General features: G+C 32.1%; 1 protein-coding gene across 1 annotated transcript; it reads left to right on the forward strand.

The window, feature by feature from the left end:
* The first annotated feature begins 2,082 nt into the window (after positions 1–2,082).
* Positions 2,083–10,834, forward strand: LOC123200824 (RNA-binding KH domain-containing protein PEPPER). The gene is made up of 6 exons (XM_044616221.1): positions 2,083–2,614; positions 2,947–3,196; positions 6,511–6,659; positions 6,738–6,980; positions 8,037–8,231; positions 10,443–10,834. The coding sequence occupies exons 1-6, from the start codon at positions 2,255–2,257 to the stop codon at positions 10,620–10,622; spliced, it is 1,377 nt and encodes a 458-aa protein (XP_044472156.1). The 5' UTR covers positions 2,083–2,254; the 3' UTR covers positions 10,623–10,834.
* The last annotated feature ends 9,356 nt before the right edge of the window (positions 10,835–20,190 follow it).

The raw sequence follows: 20,190 nt of genomic DNA on the forward strand, positions 1-20,190 counted from the left end.
TATCGAGTAGATCACGGGTGCATATTTAGTTAGCTCATTGTTTATTTATCGTTCTTCATATGTTCTTATGTATATATTTATCGTATATACGTATGCGTACAATGTATTTTATCTATCATTATATATGAATATCCTTTTGATTTCATTTTTTAAATAATCTTGTCACGGAAATAATGATATGTGATTTGAGTGATGTTACTATCAAACATGAGACAAAATAAAGAAATACTCAAACAACTCATTCCAACAAATATGAAATAAAGAAATTATTCACACTAAAGTTATTACATCAAAAAATCCCTCATATTTTTTTAATATTTAATTTAACCCTTTATAATTATTTAACAATTTATGTAACACCCTCGTATGTTATTTTGTATCAAAATGCATCTATTTGTTCTTAACATTCCATTTAAAACGTTTTTACAATGTTTAATATCAAAATACTCTCTATGTTTTTCTAATATTTTATTTAATCCCCTATAATTATCTAATAATTTGTTTAACAACATTTTCTTTTACCTTGTATCAAAATGTATCTATCTATCTATTCTTAATATTTCATTTAAAACTTTTTTACTATGTTTAATATCAAAATACCCCCTATATTTTTTAATATTTCATTTAACCCTCGTACTTATCTAATATTTCATCTAATACCCTCGTATGTTTCCTATTATCAAAATACATCTATTCATTCTTAACATGTTTCTAAATCCTTCATATATTATAAAATATCAAAATACCCCCATGTTTTTCTTAACATTTCATTTAATCCCCTATAATTATCTAACCTTTCATTTAATATCATTTTATGATCTCTTGTATCAAAAAAATCTATCTATTTTTAATCTATATTTAAATCCTTCATGTATTATGTAATTTCAAAATACCTCCTATATTATTTTAATATTATTTTTTACCCCCTATAATTACCTAACATTACATTTACCACCCTTGTATGTTGTCTCATATCAAAATATATCTATCTATTCCTAAAATTTCATTTATAATGCTCTTACAATGTTTAATATCAAAAAACCCCTCATATTTTTATAACATTTCATTTGACCCCCCATAATTATCTAACACTATATTTAACACCCATGTATGTTGTCTTGTATTAAAATATACCTATCTATTCTTAACATGTTATTTAAATCTTTTATATATTGTATAATATCAAAATACCCCATATATTTATCTAACATTGCATTTAACCCCTATATTATTATCTAATATTAAGCACCCCCTTTACATGACATATAAATTGAATTTAACAAATAAAATTAAGTTTTTAGGTTAAAATTTGTATAAATACTTTTTTTTCCACAAAGAGTCTTTTTTCGATTTGAATTCAAAAATATGAACTTTTTCCGTCCAAACAAACTCATACTAATTGATATTGAGTAAAAATGAGAGTGAGAGTGAGAGTGAGATGAGAAGTATGTATAATAAGAGTGAGAGAGAGAGTTTATATAGATGTGGTAAAGGGTAATTTTGGTATTTTAAAAAAAGTTTAGGGCATTTTTGCTTAGGAGTAGAAAAATTGGGCATTTTTGCTTATGAATAGGAAAATTGGTATTTTTTGCTTAATGTATGGGTAATTAGGCCAAAATTAATAATTTCCCTTCTTATTAACCCAGTCTGTTGAAACTAGGGCTGGACTCAAACCGAGTCCGTTTGAGTTTGAGTTCGAGCTCTGTTTGAACGAATCCGAAATGAGTCAGCCTTATACGAACTCAAGCTCGAGTTTTCATCAAATTTTTTAATTAAAAATTTTAATACAAAACGACGTTGTTTTGATTAATATGTATTAAAACGACATCGTTTTAATAACAAAAAATGAATCAAACTGAATTCGAACCGAGTTTTAGTTTGACTTTCACAAGCTCAAACTTGAACTTGAGCTCAATTATATGTAAACCGAGCTGAGCTCGAACTTAGTTCGATTCGAATTTAACTCTAGTTGAAACCATGTTGCAATGGTGTCGGGTCGGCATGTCATGACCCGAGAACATGAGAAAATGATAGGATTGGGCCCTTTCCCAATTTCGTAAAAATTTATTGTTCTGTGGATACATAATCAAAATTATTGAATTGGGTATTTTATGTTGCAATTCTCCTTGAAGTTCAAGCACAATTTTCGATTTTGTTCTACTTTTAGAATCAATTAATCTATCTTTCCCGACTCTGGAAATCCCACCACGCTCTCCACTGTAAAACCTTGCCCTTACCCTAAAACTCTTCTCTCATGGCGACCGCCACCGCGGACGAGCAACCGCCCTGCGAAAACGGCTCCACAAATGCCGCAGGGCTTGTAACACAACCAACTATAAACCCTACAGCAGACTCTGTTGAATCCCCACAAAACCGAAACCCAGAAAGCTCTGACCCCGACTCAGCCGAGGCCATCGAACCCACCACCACTACCCCACCTGCGGAGAAGCGCTGGCCCGGATGGCCAGGGCACTGCGTGTTTCGGCTTATAGTACCTGTTTTAAAAGTTGGAAGCATTATTGGACGCAAGGGCGAGCTCATTAAGAAGATGTGTGAGGAGAGTCGAGCTCGCATTAAAGTACTTGATGGCCCCGTTGGCAATCCTGACCGCATTGTAACTCTCACTTTCCTCTCTACCCTATAAATCGTTTTCATTTACAATTCATTATGTCAGAGTGTAATGGTTTTGAAATTAACTATTTAATTCTCTTCTGCTTGGAGTTGTTAATGTTTAATCTTGTGTAACATTAAATTACTTTTTATATATGAAAATTGTTAGTGATGCTTGTGCAATTATGGGTTCTAAGTTACTACTTGGGATTTTTGAGGAAAGAGACTTTAAATTTTGTGCAGCGTAATGGTTTGTTGCTGCGCTATGTTCTAGCTCAAATGTTCTTAATTGATAAGTTGATTTTGCAAATTTTAGTTAATTAAATTTTCTTATAGGTGTTGGTATCAGGAAAGGAAGAGCTGGAGGCACCTGTTTCTCCTGCAATGGATGCGACAATTAGAGTTTTCAAACGAGTTTCAGGGTTGCCTGAAAATGATGGTGATGCCAAAGCAGCTGGAGCTGGATTTTGCTCAGTGCGGTTGTTGGTGGCATCTACACAAGCAATTAGTTTAATAGGAAAGCAGGGTTCATTGATTAAGTCTATTCAAGAAAGCACTGGTGCTTCTGTGCGTGTACTTTCAGGAGGTATGCTTTAGTTATGCTATTGCTGTAGATACTATATTCATTTTTGTTTGCATGCCTACTTCGTGTACTAATTTTGGAGAAACTTGTTTTTTTATTTTAAAGTGTCTGTCTGTACTTGATACCGAAAGTTTAATTTTTTATATATTTATTTGATAAGAACATGACTCTATAAATATAAAGGTGAACCAGCAATGTGCCTATGAAGAAAAAATCAGGTTAAAGCAATCAAAAAGAGCATAACACTTAAACCTTGAGATGGATGGACTGGTTTTGGGAGAACTTAACCAAATCCTTTTGTAGTTAGCATGGCTTGGTTCAATCCAAACAAAATTGATTCATGTCTATAGACTTGAAGGAACCTGACCTGTACTTGGTGGTTAGGTTCAGAGATCAAATTCTTTCTGTTCAATAATATGCATGTTGTGGAATTGATTGGAACTTACTTTTTGATATCAAATCAATCAACAAAATTCGTGATCAGAAATTTATGGTTTACTTACAGCATGATATGTTTTGTTTGGGTAGAAGCAAGCCAAACTGGTTACAAAACTGTTTGGTACGGTTCCCCCCAGAACTGAACCAAACTGAAGTGTGTCCATCCCTATTCTAAATAGCCTCTTCAAATATTCTTTTATTTCTCTCTAACCATTTAAAAAAAAAAAAAACCAGCCAATACACAAAATCTCCAGTGAACCAAAGCTATTTTCCCCCTGCCTAAAGCAAAATAGGTCTTAAAAATAAAGAAATATGAGAACCCAAGACCACGTAAGAAATTCCAGCTTCTCTAAGAAATACAGACAACTGAATCTAGTTCTGTAATTAACACACAAATATAGAATAATAAACAATATGAGCTTTGAGGAAATTTTTTGTCATAACCATAACTCTTTTTCTTTTTGATGCAAGAAACATTTTGAGTGAGACTGTTCATGCTATTGTCTGCCCTTTTTACTTTGGGGCATATTGTAATTAATTAGGTGGCATTGACTTGTGATGTAGCATGCTTTGACAGGCTTGTAACATTATGTTACTTTTGTAGATGAAGATATCATATCTTTTAGTAGTTTGGGGCATATATGAGGTGCAGTTTATTTTTTTACTGCTTTGGTTGATAAAAGAGGCCAACACCCCTGTTGCTAACTCATAATTATCGAACTCTTTCATAACTGAAGAAGAAAAATACTAGTTGTTTGACAAGAAGAGGCTGAGTAATAGTGCAACCTTATCTGTGCCAAATATTGGTTGGTTGGTTGGTCTACCTTGAATCATGCCCTGCTATTAGGGTCCAACTTTGACTATAGAAAGCATTGCAGGTCTTTGCTAGGCTGTCCAACCATTAATCTTATACCGGGGGTGCCATAAAAAAAGCTACTTAGTGGCTCGAGCTATCACAATTCTTGAGTTTGCTATGGAGTTTTGAAATTAGGTTTATAGGCAAGTGAAACCTGATAATGTTTATTTGGATTGTCATCCATTTGAAGTAGATGGGGAGTTATAGGTAAGAGCTAACTGGACAATAGTCAAGGGTTGATATATTCAGAATTTAATTTTTCTTGCATTCTTGTTCTAATCTTCCAAAACTCATTTGGTCTTTCAAGCATCAAAATGGAGCCTGAAGGGAAGTGTATCTAGAATAAATTGTTATTTATTCCACCTTCAAAAGGGTGTTGGGAGGCATCAAGTTGACTCAAATGTGTACATAGCAATCCATTGTATTATCATCTTAAATAAAACATGTCCCTATTGCTAGAACTTTTTAGTCATGTGTCTATTGCTAGAACTTGTTGGACATCTATCTACCAACATAAGCTTTAGGTGAAGTTAATTTTTTATCTGATAAAATAAAAAGTTCTAGGAGATAACATGGTATGACATTCAAGTTAATGGTCTTGTGTTCAAATCATTCTAATACAGAATTATTATCATAAGTTGTTGGTTATGCTTGTGGTTGTGGGTGTCTTAGAGCATAAGTACTCTTGTTTTGTCACCTATCAGCTTAACATTTTCAGTAGTGAGAACTTCACTGAAATTTAATAATGTTTTATTTGCATATTTGGATCTGGTTGCTTATTTGGATCTGGTTGCTAAAGGTCTAGCACTAGAGGGCAAATACCTTGAGAGAATGAAGAAAGTGAAGTGTTCCTTAGGGTAAGTTAAGTAATATATCTAGAGTAAAAAAGGAATGACCTCTAATCAAAATACTTATGAATATTGATATTATCTAGGCATAAGATAACAATATTTACTTAGTTAATTAGGATGGAAAATATGTTTGCATACAATATACGCTTTAATCATAATGTAGGATACAATCATTGATCGTATTGGCCAAGATTATCTCATTATTGTTGCTATCGCATAGATACATTAGTTTCGCAATCTTCTTGAAAGCTAGCAAGTAATTGTTTTGCCCTTTATTCAAATAGGAAAAAAGTATCTTAACTTTTGGTAGCTTGATGTAGATTTTTATCCATATGTTATTATTCCATTCATTACATGTCATGATCTTATTTCCGGCCAATTCAACTAGTTCAACTAGGAGCTAATGCCTAGTCAGACCCGAGCAAGTTTTGTTATAGGATTCACAATTGGACCACTTTGAATCGCAGTTGAGCCATGTTGGGTCACAGTTCAACCATTGGTTCAATCCCAGTCTCATGGATTTGATGTTAGCATGATGTAATGCTAACACCAACAAAGCCTTTGTTTTTTCGTTTTTGCAAAATGCATAATACCACCAGGTCAGAAACGTCTATTTGATTTTATATTGTAAATATTTATAGTTATCAACGGTTCTCATATCCTGGTCCAACTGGTTGGAATTGAAAAACCTGGACCAAACCCTTGACCTGGTCAAGACTCAGTCTGAGTCTGAAAACATTGCTTTTGGGGGTGTAATAGTGTTGCTAGCAGTTTTTGTTGTTACAGCAATCTTTTGGATTGTCTGTATAGGTAGAAATAAAAGAAGTTTTTAAGGGACAGAAGAAGATGCAATTGAATTCTTACATGAAAAAGCTAAGTTTTGAGCTTCTTTGTAATCTAAATATCAAGATATGCCTTTATTCTTTATCATCTGCAATTGTGAGGTGACAGTGAATTGATTAAAGACATATATTCTTTGTGTTTTTTGTTGATTTCTGGTATCTTTTACTGTGTCCTCATTTCTGTGGTTCAGTGTTTGTGTTTGGCCTGTCCTGGCCCATACTTGTATAGATATGCTATGGACAGCTTCTACCATTCTTTCTAAATTCTTTTTCTATCTTTTTTTAGTTTTCCTGAGTTGATTGTTTAAAAGAAAATTTCTGTGCTTCCAGAAGAAGTGCCATTTTATGCTGCCAGAGATGAGAGGGTTGTGGAGATGCAAGGAGAAGCTGCAAAAGTTCTCAAAGCTCTAGAAGCAGTGGTTGGACATCTGAGGAAGTTCTTGGTTGATCATAGTGTTCTTCCTCTTTTTGAAAAGACAGTAAGTGCAGTCTATAATAAGCATTGATATATTTCTCTTCCAATTTGATGTTGTAATTGTTGTTCTCTATAATTTTAGTACAACACAGCTCTCTCTCAAGAGCGTCAAGTGGAGACTTGGGCTGACAAGTCATCACTGCATACGGCTCAAAGTAGAATTAGCTCTGAGTATACTCCCTCAACAAGGAGGGAATCTTTGTACTTGGAACGTGAACCACAATTGGAGTCACGTTTTAGATACTCTGGAATTTCACTCTATGGACAAGACCCTGCAATTTCAGCAATATGTTCATCAGGAGTTAGTGGTCCTATTGTTACACAGGTGGGTTGTCTCAAATTTTCCTGGTCTGTTATCTGACTTTAATATTTCTTTTTCCTGATGAAAAGAGCTTGTATGTTATGAAGAAAAAAAAAGAATTTATTGGTTGTGTCATAATTGGAACAGATAGGATCCAACTATTCTTGTATAATCTATGCTTTCAGATGTGCATTGCAGACCTTGAACAACAAAAATTTTTAAAAACATATTGAGAGAGTCTAATACAATCTTGGGAGAACCACACCCCAAGATCTATCTGTTGAGATTGGAGAACTGAAAATCATATAAACTCTACACCAAAAGCTCATACTTTCCTAAGTGAGATCTTAGTCCCATCCCTTGCACTTGAGATCCTAGTAGAGTCCAAATTTTAGTTAGAGTTGATTCCTGCCAAAATTTGTAACATTAGATTCTTAGCAACTTGATTATTAAGCCTCATATACTAGGTTATAATGAACATGTTGATGAGGAAATAAATGTATTATAGAATTTGGGGAAAAGACAAACAATAGATTTAATCCAAAAAAGCGATGGAGTTATACAACCTTTTATAAAAATAGATAGACATCTATCTGATTGTCCAACGATTTTATACTTGTTCTTTCTTCCGTTATGGAGTTTGAGCATGGAGAGAAACTAATGTAAATCAGGCTTCATGAAGAGAAACTTTGTTCTTTCAACTTTGATAATTTCTTTTTCCTTTTTTCTTTTTCATCAAAACTGAGTATCTTCAGTAACATAATTGGGGAGGGGTTTTTTCTTTTTGAGTTCTGAGTCTGGGCCTTTGATATTTAACAGATTTAGAGAATAGATATGTCTTTTTTTTTTCTCTTGAATGGGTTTCTTGGAGTCTCCTTAAAGATGTTATCCATGCGTTTGTATCTTCTGTTTGGTCATATGCAACTTATCTTTGTTTTCTGGCAAAATGGCAACAATAAAAATATTTTTTGCCTTTTCTTTTTGCACACTTTTTATTGTATCATTATATCTGTTGCATATTTCACTTTCTTTTTACTTTTTCTGTGTTTTTATCACCATTTCCTTGTTTTCAATAAAAAGGTTGCACAAACTATGCAAATACCAATATCTTATGCTGAGGACATCATTGGTATTGGAGGCAATAGTATTGAACACATCCGTCGAACTAGTGGGGCCATCATAACTGTCCAAGAGAGCAGGGGATTACCTGATGAAATCACTGTAGAAATTAAAGGCTCCTCATCACAGGTCCAGATGGCTCAACAACTGATTCAGGTCAGATCCCTTATTTATTAATTATGTTTAACAGAGGCTTTCTTAACTTGGATTGAAAGAGAATTAAGTTTATATTGGATTATCAAACATATTCAAACTTGCATCATTGTGCAGATGCCTTGATATTTGTGGGTGCTTGGAAATATTTTTGTGCAGATGCATTTTTTAATATTTTTGGTAATATTTGTGGGCGCTTGGAAATATTTATTTTTGTTGATTTATTATTTAAAGTGGTGAAAGCAATTCACCAACCAGTAACCATACTAGGCTAGTTTAAAAAACATTTAGGATTTTACACCACTAACAATTGTCCATTTATTTCTGGAAGTCAAGGCTATTATTGTTAGTTTGTAGTTGCATTTGACAAATTAGAATATTTTCAAAATACTTAATGATTCTTTGTCTCACTACATCATCCTCGCATCTCTCAACATCAGAATGCCTTACATTAAGGAATCCTTTCTTGCTTCCACTATCAAAAAAACTAGTCACAAAGACTAGTGACAAAATTCATTACAACTCCTAGCTTAGTCTTTGATATGAACCTTAAGAGAATCACACATCAAAAGTTAATTATTGAGATTGAAAAACTAAATGGTATATAAACCCCACCTTAAAAGCCTATACTTTCCAATGTGAGATCTAAGTCTGATACCTTACGCTTGGGGTCCTAACAGTCTCACCTTTACTAATTATTCAAACAGCTTTTTCCGCTGGAAACCTTGCTTTGTTGGTGGTGCTCTAGACCAGAAAAACCTTGGTGGGTTTCTAGTAACTTTTAGAATCAGGACTGTTCATGGATCTGTGTAATCTCTGTTTTGTGGAAATGGAGTGGGTTTTGTTGAGATAAGTTTATGCGGAGAATGACATTTGTAACTGGGTAATCCAGGGTTTGTGAATTCGAAGTGGGTTTAAATTTTCTTTTTTTTTTTTTAACTCTTTTTTGAAATTTTATTTTAAATAAATCAGTACGAACAGCTCTTATTTTTTATGGGAGAAGTATTCATATTCATGTTGGAACTCTTAAAGAGTTCCAGCTTCTAGTAGAGACATAGAGCATTGTGATGATTGGTAAAAAAGCCATCTGACAGAGTAAATGAATAAATTTTAGGGCTGGTTTAGTGATGAAACACCTTGGTTTTAACGGGGAGGACAAGGGTTCAAACCCCTTTGGGACCAGTTGGGATATTATATTCTAGAAGTTCCTGGATCAAGGCTGCATAGGGTTCCTAGTAGTAAGTTTAGAACTTGATGAATATGGAGAGATTTCATGGTACCAAAGAAAAAAAGAAGATTTATTTGCAAAATTTCTGGGCTTAACATTTTCAAGCTTTCTAATTTCATTTATTGAAGGAATGTTTTTATTTTTTTTAATAGTAAAATGTATATGAGTAATTGTATAAATCAACATTGGTTAAATTTTAAATCAACTGACAGTTCTTGACACAGAGGAATGTAGGTAAACTGGTCAGGTGTGACTGAGTTATTAAACCTCAAGGCACTGTGGCTGATTTTTGCCCTTTAGGTGCCACAGGGAATTGATGGGATATTACCAGCACTGAACACTGGCCACTATCTCCTCTCACTTATGTTCATCTTGAAACGAAACAATAATTACATCTTTAATAAAGCAGTAGATGTTTTATGATCCTACTTTAGTTTATCCCTAATAATTGTGGGTAACCTGTCCAATGCTTTCATATTTTGTTTTTCTTTTAATTCTCTCTGTTTCTAGTAAAGAATGTGAGAAGAGATTTTGTTGAATTTTTACACCTCATGGAGATATACTTGCTCAGTTTGTCTCCTATGATTTCAAGGAATTCTTCTTTCAGCCTTGATGACCTCTTGTTCCAGGAATATTTAATTTTGGTTGAGTTAAAAATATAGTTTAAAACATCTGTAAGCTGAAACTTTTCAATTAAAATAAGGAATGCTGTGAAGAGTTTTGAAAAATTTTCTTGAGAATTGTAACTTTTATTGAAGTGTGAAGAGAGCTGTGATCTTGTCAATATTCAAAAACTTTCTTATCTGTAATAAAGCTCAATTTCTTCCCATTCCTACTTAAATCCTTTCATTACATTACGATGATTATCTTATTGCGACCATAGGGTTTTCAAACTTCACTTAAAAACTTATACACAACTCTAGAATTTTTTTTCCTGAAGTGTTGAGCATGGAGGACTGCTAATGCATGCCTGGTTGCCTATGCAGGAATTTATGAACAATCACAAAGAACCAGTTACAAGCAGCTATGGAAAGATAGACACTGGTTATAGATCTTCATATTCTCAATTGGGGAGTTCATTGTACTCGTCATCGTCATTATCGTCACAACTTTATGGTGGCTATGGTTCTTCTGGTGTTGGTGGCTATGGTAGTTATCGGCTTTGAGTGGACAGTCAAAGAATCATCACCCTCCTTGTTTGGACTAATTTCCTTCTGATTAAAGGTCAGAGAATCACTCTTGGAATGAAGTGTGTAAAGTTACTGAAAAAACTTAGTTGGAGGTTTTGGTTTATGTTGTATTGTGCAGATATTATGCGCTGGTCTTGTTTAAGGTAGCTAAATGGAAATGAATAACGAAACTAATTCTGATTTTCTCATCTTTGTGTTTTTGGATGCTAATCACTCCAGAAATTGCATTAAAAAAAATTGTCACAATCAGTTTTAGGCTCAATTTGGGATGTAGTTCCAATTTTAATCACTCATGTTAAGGAGTTACAAAGTTTAGGTTCATTTAAAATTGCTGTTGACCTATAGAAATTTAGTGAATGTAAAAGGACTAAAAAAACTGTTTCTCATTAATAAGTTTTTATTGAAGGCCAAATGACTAGTTACCACCCGAAGTTTGATGAAACGAAAATTTTTGTCCATTAATTTTTAAAAAACAAAAATTTCATCCAATCATTGATTTTGACTTTTCCTAATTGATTGTTTTAACATTTTATTAAAATTATGAAATTGTTATTAATACTTAATATAAAAGTCAAATTATTAACATATTTATTGGATTAAAAATGTATCATTTAGATTTATAGAAATATCCCATGCTTTTTTAAATAGTTTTTTGTGATTGTTATTATTGAAATTATTGAAGAGTATATTAAAATTGTAAAAATTTCAAAAGCATGTTCGAACTTTTAAAAATTTTTCAAAACCACCTGAAAATTTTCATTAAAATAATTAAAATTTTTAAAAATTATAGTTAATTTTCAAATATATGTCATTTTGAAAAGGAAAAATAAAAAATATATATACAAAATAGCTTTTTAATCTTTTCACTTAACAGAATTTATTAATGAAAGTGGGTAATGGGCGGGAATTTGGATTTTTAAAACTTAAATGACATAAATTGTTATTTCAGCCAACCTTGGGTGGGAAATAGAGTTTTGGCCCAAATAAAAAAAAAGCTTGGTGCTAGTGGACTTGTCTTATGATCCAATGTTGCTGAAGGGAACGGTGTGATTGCAAACTTGCAATGTTTAGTAGTACTCATCATCTTAATCTATTTTGTGTTTGCCATAGCAAATCCTTCTGTTGGGTAGATAAGAGGCATCTGCCATTAGATGGGATTGGCAATGTAACTAAATGCATTTTCTATGATGAGGACTAGCAATCGTTGTCCATTAACACTACAACTTGGTTGTTTCTTTTTTTTTTAAGGGAAATTAAATTAAGTGACCATTTTACCTTTTTATTAAACAAAAATATCCATTTTTCTTATTCTTAAGCAAAAATGCTCTAAATTTTTTTAAAATACCAAAATTACCCTTCACTACATCTATATAAACCCTCTCACTCTCACTTTCATTACATGCACTTCTCATATCACTTAAACACTCACTCTCACTCTCATTTTTACTTAAAATCAATTACTGCAAATTCGTTCAGGAGGAAGAAGTTCGTATTTCTGAATTCAAATCGAAAAAATTAATTCGTAAAAAAAAAATTATTTATATGAATCTTAACTCAAAACTTAATTTTATTTGTTAAATTTAGTTTTTATGTCATGTAAAGGGGGTATTTGGATATTTGATAATAATTTAAGGGTTAAATAAAATATTAAAAAAATATGAGGGGCATTTTGATATTATACAATATATAAGATTTAAATAACATGTTAAGAATAAATAGATATATTTTGAATCAAGACAATATACAAGGGTGTTAAATGAAGTGTTAAATAATTATAGAGGGCTAAAAAAATGTTATAAAAATATGAGGGTATTATGATATTAAATATTGTAAGAACATTTTAAATGAAATGTTAGGAATAGATAGATGTATTTTGATACGAGACAACATACAAGGATGTTAAATAAAATGTTAGATAATTATAGGGGGTTGAATAAAAAATATATGTGACATATCATAAACTGACAAATATTGAAAAACAGAAATAAAATTTGAAATCTATATGTAGAAATAACCTAGAATGTGAAAAATCAAAAATCACTGAAAAATATAAAAAGAACGAGTCGAAATATACTAGAATAATAAGAATCGAAAAATTGTTAGAAATTTTGAAGACTATACATCTAAAAACCCTAAAATAGTAGAAATTGGAAAAAAGGGAATTAAAATTTGAATTGTATACATTAAAATACGATTAAAAATCTGAAAAGTATGAGTCGATATATCCTAAAATCACAAAAATCAAAAAATCAAAACTAAAATTCAAATTCTATACGTTAAAATACCCTAGAATGTCAACAATCGAAAAATCACTCAAAAATCTAAAAAGTACGAGTCAATATATCCTAAAATGATAAAAATAAAAAAATTGAAACTGAAATTTGAACTTTATACGTTGAAATACCTTAAAATGTTAACAATAAAAAAATTGTTTGAAAATCTAAAAAACTAGATCTGAATTTCAAAAACTACACATTCAAATAGCTTAGGAACGAGAAAACCAAAAAATCGATCTAAAATTTCATAATTACATCATAAAACGTGTCTAAAAAAGCACAAAAATAAAGAGATGAATGTCAAATTTGAAAACTACATATAAAAAAACTTTAAAACAGGAAAAACGAATATGAAATTCAAAAACTATACGTTGAAAAACCCTAGGTATAAAAAATATCAATTTACCCCCTTATATATTTTCCACTCTTAACAAGTCTATTATTTTTCCTTTGCCCCTTATCAATTTTCTAATAACTTACAGGCCCTATAGTTTTAAAAAAAGTCAAATTTCACCCAACCCACAGTTTTCATGGACTGCCCTATGGTTCAGTGTGAAATTTCCCACGGACCCCCGTGGATCTCCCCCTCTTCCCCCTCCCCCTAAAATTTTGAAAACGCTAAATTTCCTCTCACTCCACAGGCGCCTGTGGAGATTGCAGTAGTGTCGACAAATCTAACCTATTTTTCGATAAAAAATCGTCATTTCAACCTCCAATTTCAATACAAATCAAATCTACACATCCAATAACACAAAACCCCTCAAGAAATTCAAACAAACACAGCTAAAAATCAAAACATTTTATGCATTATTCAAAATCAGAACCCTAAAAATTTAAACCTCAAAATCTCCCTTAAATCTCAATACTCCTAACAATAAATTGATTCAAACAAGAAGTGGGATGATATACCATCCTTATTTGTCATTTTTGGTTGTCAAAAAACATGAAAAGTTGACGGAAAAGACGAAAACCCATTGCGCCTGTGGGAGATCTAAATTTTCTCTGAATTTCAACAGTAAATCCGTGGGAAATGTGGGGTTTACGTAAAAGAGCAGTTTGGTTATTTCACAAATTGAAGGCATTTTTGCTTAATCCTTAGAGTTTTGGGCAATTTTGCTTAACACTACTTAGTTTTGGGCATTTGTTATAATTTCACTTTTTTTAATTTATCAAAATATAATATAAATAAATAATTTATGCAAAAAATTAGAAAATAGTACTAAGATTAAGTTGGCATCGACACCATGCACATCTTAATGGTTGTTTTAAAAAAGCATCTACTTATTTTCTACATAAAGAAGTATGGGCTTTGTTTGCCTTTTGATTAACGATCCTGCACATAAAAAAATTTAAAAATTTGTATTTGGTCTTCGATCCTTATAGGGATCCTTTATGTAGCTCATAAAAGTTTTACTTGGAATAGTGCATAGTTCTCCTTCAATGAAAATAGTGGCTTTAGTGTAGAGATCAACGGCCTAATGTAAGGTATCCAAACCCCAACCATAAGGATATCTCTACAATGCTAATTTGTAGAAATACTTTGATTTATAAGTCAACTTTCTCTTAGAAAGAGGGTATGGATGCCTTGCATGAGGAAACTAAACCCTAAACTCAAGCCATTTTTTGTCATATGGATGCCTTTATGAGCTACATAACGACTCCTTATAAGGATCAAAGACCAAAACATAGATTTATTGACGTATAACATCTTTAATCAAGAAGCAAGCACAAAGATTACTTCTTTGAGTAGAAAATAATTAGATCCTCTTTAATTAAGCAGGGAAATCATACATTGAAGGAGTTCTCTTATGAAGGTAATTTATAGAAGAACATATTTAGAGGACATTATAAATTTTAATGGAATTCAAAGTATGATTACAAAAGTGGCTTGAAACAATCACAATTTCTCTTTCTATGACAAAAATGGTTTGAGTTTAGGGCTTAGCCGCTTGATTTACAACATCTATCGTTTTTGTTGTAAAACCACTTAGTCATTATAGGGATGTCTGTAATACCCTCAGGTATGTTTCAAGGGTATTTACATCTTTTGACCTTGTTTTGAGATATTTCCAATTTTATATATATATATAAAGAATTATAAAAAAGATAAAGATAAAGAGATAAATATGCATATAAAAAAAGAAAAGACAAAAAAAGGAAACTTTAAGCCTTTTCCATCATCTTCTCCAGTCCATTCCAGTAGCTAGCCTTCTTCATGTTGTTTTCTTTTGTTTTATGAAGGAAAATGAAGGAATTGAAAGAGTTTTGGAAGATAAAATAAGAAGAGAAAAAAAGGAAGCACTTTGGAAGCCTTGGTAACCAAAGGATCTTCTTCCTTTCCTTTTACCTATGTTTATATATATTTGATGCATGTTATATGAATATCTTAGTGTGTTTTGGTGTTGATTTAAAGTGGTTTTGCTGATAAAGGAAGCAAGATAAGGAAGAGGGAACTAACTTACAAAGATTGACTTGAAACAAGGTAAGAGGTATTATCCTTGATATATTGCATGTTTTAGACTTTTGGTTCATTGGCTCTATGTTATAAATGATGATTTTGGAGTGAGAAATGTTGTTTTGCCATTTGGGGTATCTATAGGCGTCTTTTTCTTCGTCGCCATTTCGATCGATTCTGATGCTGATGGCATCGAAACTTGGAACGATATGCCTTAACGTCGCCTGGGCTATAAAAGCCCTATGGTGTAGTCGTTAGAAAATCACTGGAAGAAGGCTAATTAGAAAGACAAAAAATTTAGGGTTTATACGCAGAATCGGGTCAAAATTAGTTTGGAAAAACCCGATTACTCGACCTAATGGTCAACAGGTTAGTCTAGACCTGTTGGTCAATGGGTCAACTTGTTGACTCACCCTGAACCGATCAATGCCCATAGAGTCAACCCGTTGACTCACCACTACCATTGATTGACGCGTGTAGGCACATGACAACTAGTTTTTGGCATGTGACGGCGCGTGTGCACGCGTGACAACCTTATTTCAGCACGTAACGGTGCGTTTGACTCATTCTTGGCGCGTGAAGGTGAGTGCAGATATATATACGACGTGTAGAGGCGTGTGTGACGTCAATTTGGCACTTGAAAGATTGTATGGGATTATTTTGGCGAGTGGTAGCACGTGAAAACCCATTTCCAACACGTCTTGGCCCGTGAATTCTATTTTCGAATCCTTGGAAGTTATGTAGTACTCGGATCTATATATGAGATGTGTTCCATGGGTCTTACGACGCATAATGACATGTAATATCTTATTCCGACTCCCGAAAACACATATTGGTGTTTTGAAATACATGTTTCTACTTCATGCAAGTTTGTTGACTAGAGACCATTGCATTGCATGTCGAAACTATTAATACTCTGTTGAATTCTCTTAATTGAAAAAGAGAGAATATCCATGCATGAATATGAGCTCCGTAATCACTGATCTTATTCGGGACAAGAATTTGAAACTTTTTGGGACTGAGTGGATTCATTACAACTTGCTATAGAGCGACGCTTAGTAATGTACGAGAGAATATCCATTTGTTTATCATTATTCCCAAAACTAACGTAATGCGAGGTATTTGACCTAACGCAAATGTAATAGAGACTTTATCATGGATAAAGTGACTCAAAGATCAATACAAGTTGATGAAATGGTCCTAATCAAAATAAATGATGCATTCGTTGTATCATATATATTAGTTAAGTGTGTGAATTCTGAGATTAGTAGAATTTAATGAAATTCTTATCCAGAATTAATATTGGCACAAGTAGATTAAAGTTTAAAATGTCAAGCATTTGTGTCATGGAAGATGATTGGGAATATAATGAATTTTCGATTCTGTGTCTTATGTGAGATATTTTAAAATTTCAATGCGTAATTGCGACAATTGATGTGTATTTTGATTGCATTGATGGCGTTGTGTCTAATACATAGTTTCTGTGATCTAGTTAACCATAGTATTTAGCTTCCAAGTGTAGGTTGCTCGCGAGGCTGCACGACACATTTGCAAGTATGAAACGTACTGCTATATGGGATTTTTGTGACTAAGTATTTGATTCGGATCTTCCATCATGTGTGAGTGGGAGATATTAGATATGGGTGCACCTATGACAGGTTGACCCGATTCGGTTTAATATAACTGTCATGAGCAGTTATGAGAAGGAGTTAGAAGGTAGTTGGACATATATAAATTGTCCAAACTGTCTCTTCAATAAATATAACATTATTATTAAAAGGAAGCACAATTCTCTCTCATTTCTTCTCCTACAAATCAATGCATAGATTCTATCTCCCAATTGGAAATCAGTACGTAGGTAAATGACGTCATGAAAATAGACTAACGTCAATACCTCGTGCGGTATTCGAAGATGCTTCATCAAAAAATTGAAACGGGTACGCAAATTTGTATTTACAGATTTCACAGAATTTGATCTTGACATATTTAATTATTTCCAACATGTTCAATTCAAAATAAAATAGTCATTACAAAAGAGTATTTAAAAAGTCAAAAAGAAAAAAGGATTATATAATGATAATGATGACATTTAAGAAATTTGTCCTTATCAATCTATAAGTTCCTTTAAAGGAAAAAGAAAAAAAAATGTTGGAACTAAGGTTGAATTTGAGTCAAGCTGAGCTTGAACTCAATCGAGTTCAAACTCAGCTCAATTAATAAATAGCTGAGCCCGAGCCTGAGCTAGAGCTTGGTGAGCTAAGAAATAGGTTGTTTGAACTCAAACTTTCAAGTGAGTGAGCTACTGGTAGCTGCTCACGAGCTCGCCGCTAACTGAAATTGCCATTATCAAAGCTTTATATTGATACAGAACAACGACACATAAATGAATGAAAATGTGTGAGTATGAACTAAAGAGAAAAAGATGTTATGTGACTGGAACAAGTCAAACTGTTGAATACCATTGTCGATTGAAACTGATGTCATCAAACGTCTGAGTCTGGAATACTGAGTAAATGCACGAGGATGGAGATGGAGTGAACTCGAAAGAAGACCAAAAAACCAGAAGACTAAAGAAGAAGCTGAAAGCATGCATTAATTAAAGGGAAAGTCTTTTTTCCCTTTGACCAATGTGCTTGAAAATGAAGAAAAGAAGGCCAAAAGATTAAAGAAGAAACTGAAATAGAGAAGAGAAGGCCAGAAGATTGAAGAGCTGAAACGTGTACATTAATTGAAGGAGGGAAAATCTTTTTTCTTTTGCTCAATGTGCATTAATTGAATAAGGGAAAGTGACCAATATGCGTTAATTAGAGGTAGGAAAGTATTTTTTTCTTTGAACAATATGGGTGAAGGTTGAAGAGGCAAAAGAAAACTTTTCCTTCTAATTAAAAATTTTAAAGTGAAATGCACTATTCAGTTTAAAATTATTATTATGACACAAGTAGCTTGGATCGCAAGTCGTATGATCTACTCAAGCTTGAGGTCAAGCTCGTTTATATTGACATGTAAAGCTTGAGCTCGAGCTTGAGTTCTTTTATATGGAGATTATTTGAGCCAAGCTTGAGTTCGAGCTTAAATAAACTCAGTTTGAATTCAGCCCTAGTTACAATTGAAGCATATTTCAAAATGCCTTGATATCAAGACTTGCACGCAAAGTCAAGAAAGATGACATGATATTGACATGATAATTACCTTATGATTTTACAATGTATGCATTCCTATAAATGTAATGAATTCTCCTTTTTATCAAACTGCAATAAGTAAGATAATAAACATGGGTTATGGAAGTCCTTCTTATCATGCTTTAAGTGTGAATTTGTTGAAAATTATTAAGCAATATGTAAAGTTGATTATTGACTCTTTTCGAAGCATTAGAGTTGAAACAGGTTATTCCATAGTGGGCAATAGGTGGACAGATACTAGATAAAGGTCTTTTAATCAATTTCTTAGTGTATTGTTCTTAAGGGATTACATTTGTCAAATAAATTGATGTTTTAGCTTTCTTCACAAATGTAAATACTTTGTAATTTGTTTGCAGATTTTGTTAAATGGGTTAGTCCTTGAAATGTAGTTCATATGGTGATTGATAATGAAGCGAACTACAAAGTTGCAGGAAATAAACTTATTGAAAGATTTCCTCACGTTACTCAGTCACCATACGTAGCTCATTGCATTAATTTAATAATAAAGGACATAGGAGAAATGCCTTAGGTGCAAAGTTTGGTTAATCTTGCTTTGAATGTACAATATTTATTTATAATCATAAATAAACTTTGAATTGGTTAAGAAAAAGACTTGATTGGACATAAATTATTTGTTCTAGAGCCACTCACTTTGCCGCTAACTTTATTTATTTGAAATTTACATGATTATAAAGATGATTTTCAAGCTCTAATTATTAATATGGATTACAACAAATTTTTGAAGATGCAAAAGGGTAAAAAAGTTAAACAAATTATTCATGATGAAAATTTTTGAAATAATTGCTTGATCATAGCAAGGATTATGATTCCATTGATGCGCCTTTTACACATTTGTGATTTTGATGAAAAACTTGCTTTGTGTTACGTTTACAAAAGGATGCATGAGACATACTTGGGTATTAAGAAATTGTTTAAAAATATGAAGCATTTGTACAAACCGCACACCAACACTATAAATGATAGATGATATAGAATATTGCGTCAAAATCTTTATGTTGCAATGTATTTGTTAAACCTAGCTTTTTAATATGGTCAAGATAATTTTTGCAAAAAACCAGAGGTTATACGTGAGTTGACAAAGTTGTTAGATAAAACAAAGTTATATCAAGAGTGTTCGGAAAACTTTTCTTATTTAATAGCTTATATTAGTTGCAAGAATACTCAACCTAATAAGAACTAAAATTTATCTATTACCTAACAATATGCTTAAATTTTTAATCTTATTTTTAATTTCTTTTACAAAATGATTAGTTGTTTGATCTTTCAAGTTATTCTTAATCTTCAATTATTTTTTTTATTATTTTATTTTTTAATGAAAGATGAGTAGTGGAGATTATTGTGTTATGATACTCCAAATTTACAAAAGTTAGGGATAAAAATCTTAGCCAAACAGCTTATTCTTTAGATGTAAACAAATTTGGAGTGTATTTGAATGTATGCATATGAAAAAAGAAATAGACTAGTGCACCAAAGATTTAAGAATATATTCTATGTTCATTATAATTTGCTTTTGCATTTGCAAGATAGGTATGAAAAATTAAATTTCTTTTCTTATGAGATTTTTGCATGTTTTTATATATGTATATATTTTTATTAGGTTTACTAATAAAAAT

Source organism: Mangifera indica, chromosome 17 (assembly GCF_011075055.1).
Source record: "Mangifera indica cultivar Alphonso chromosome 17, CATAS_Mindica_2.1, whole genome shotgun sequence".
Classification (NCBI taxonomy): Eukaryota; Viridiplantae; Streptophyta; class Magnoliopsida; order Sapindales; family Anacardiaceae; genus Mangifera; species Mangifera indica.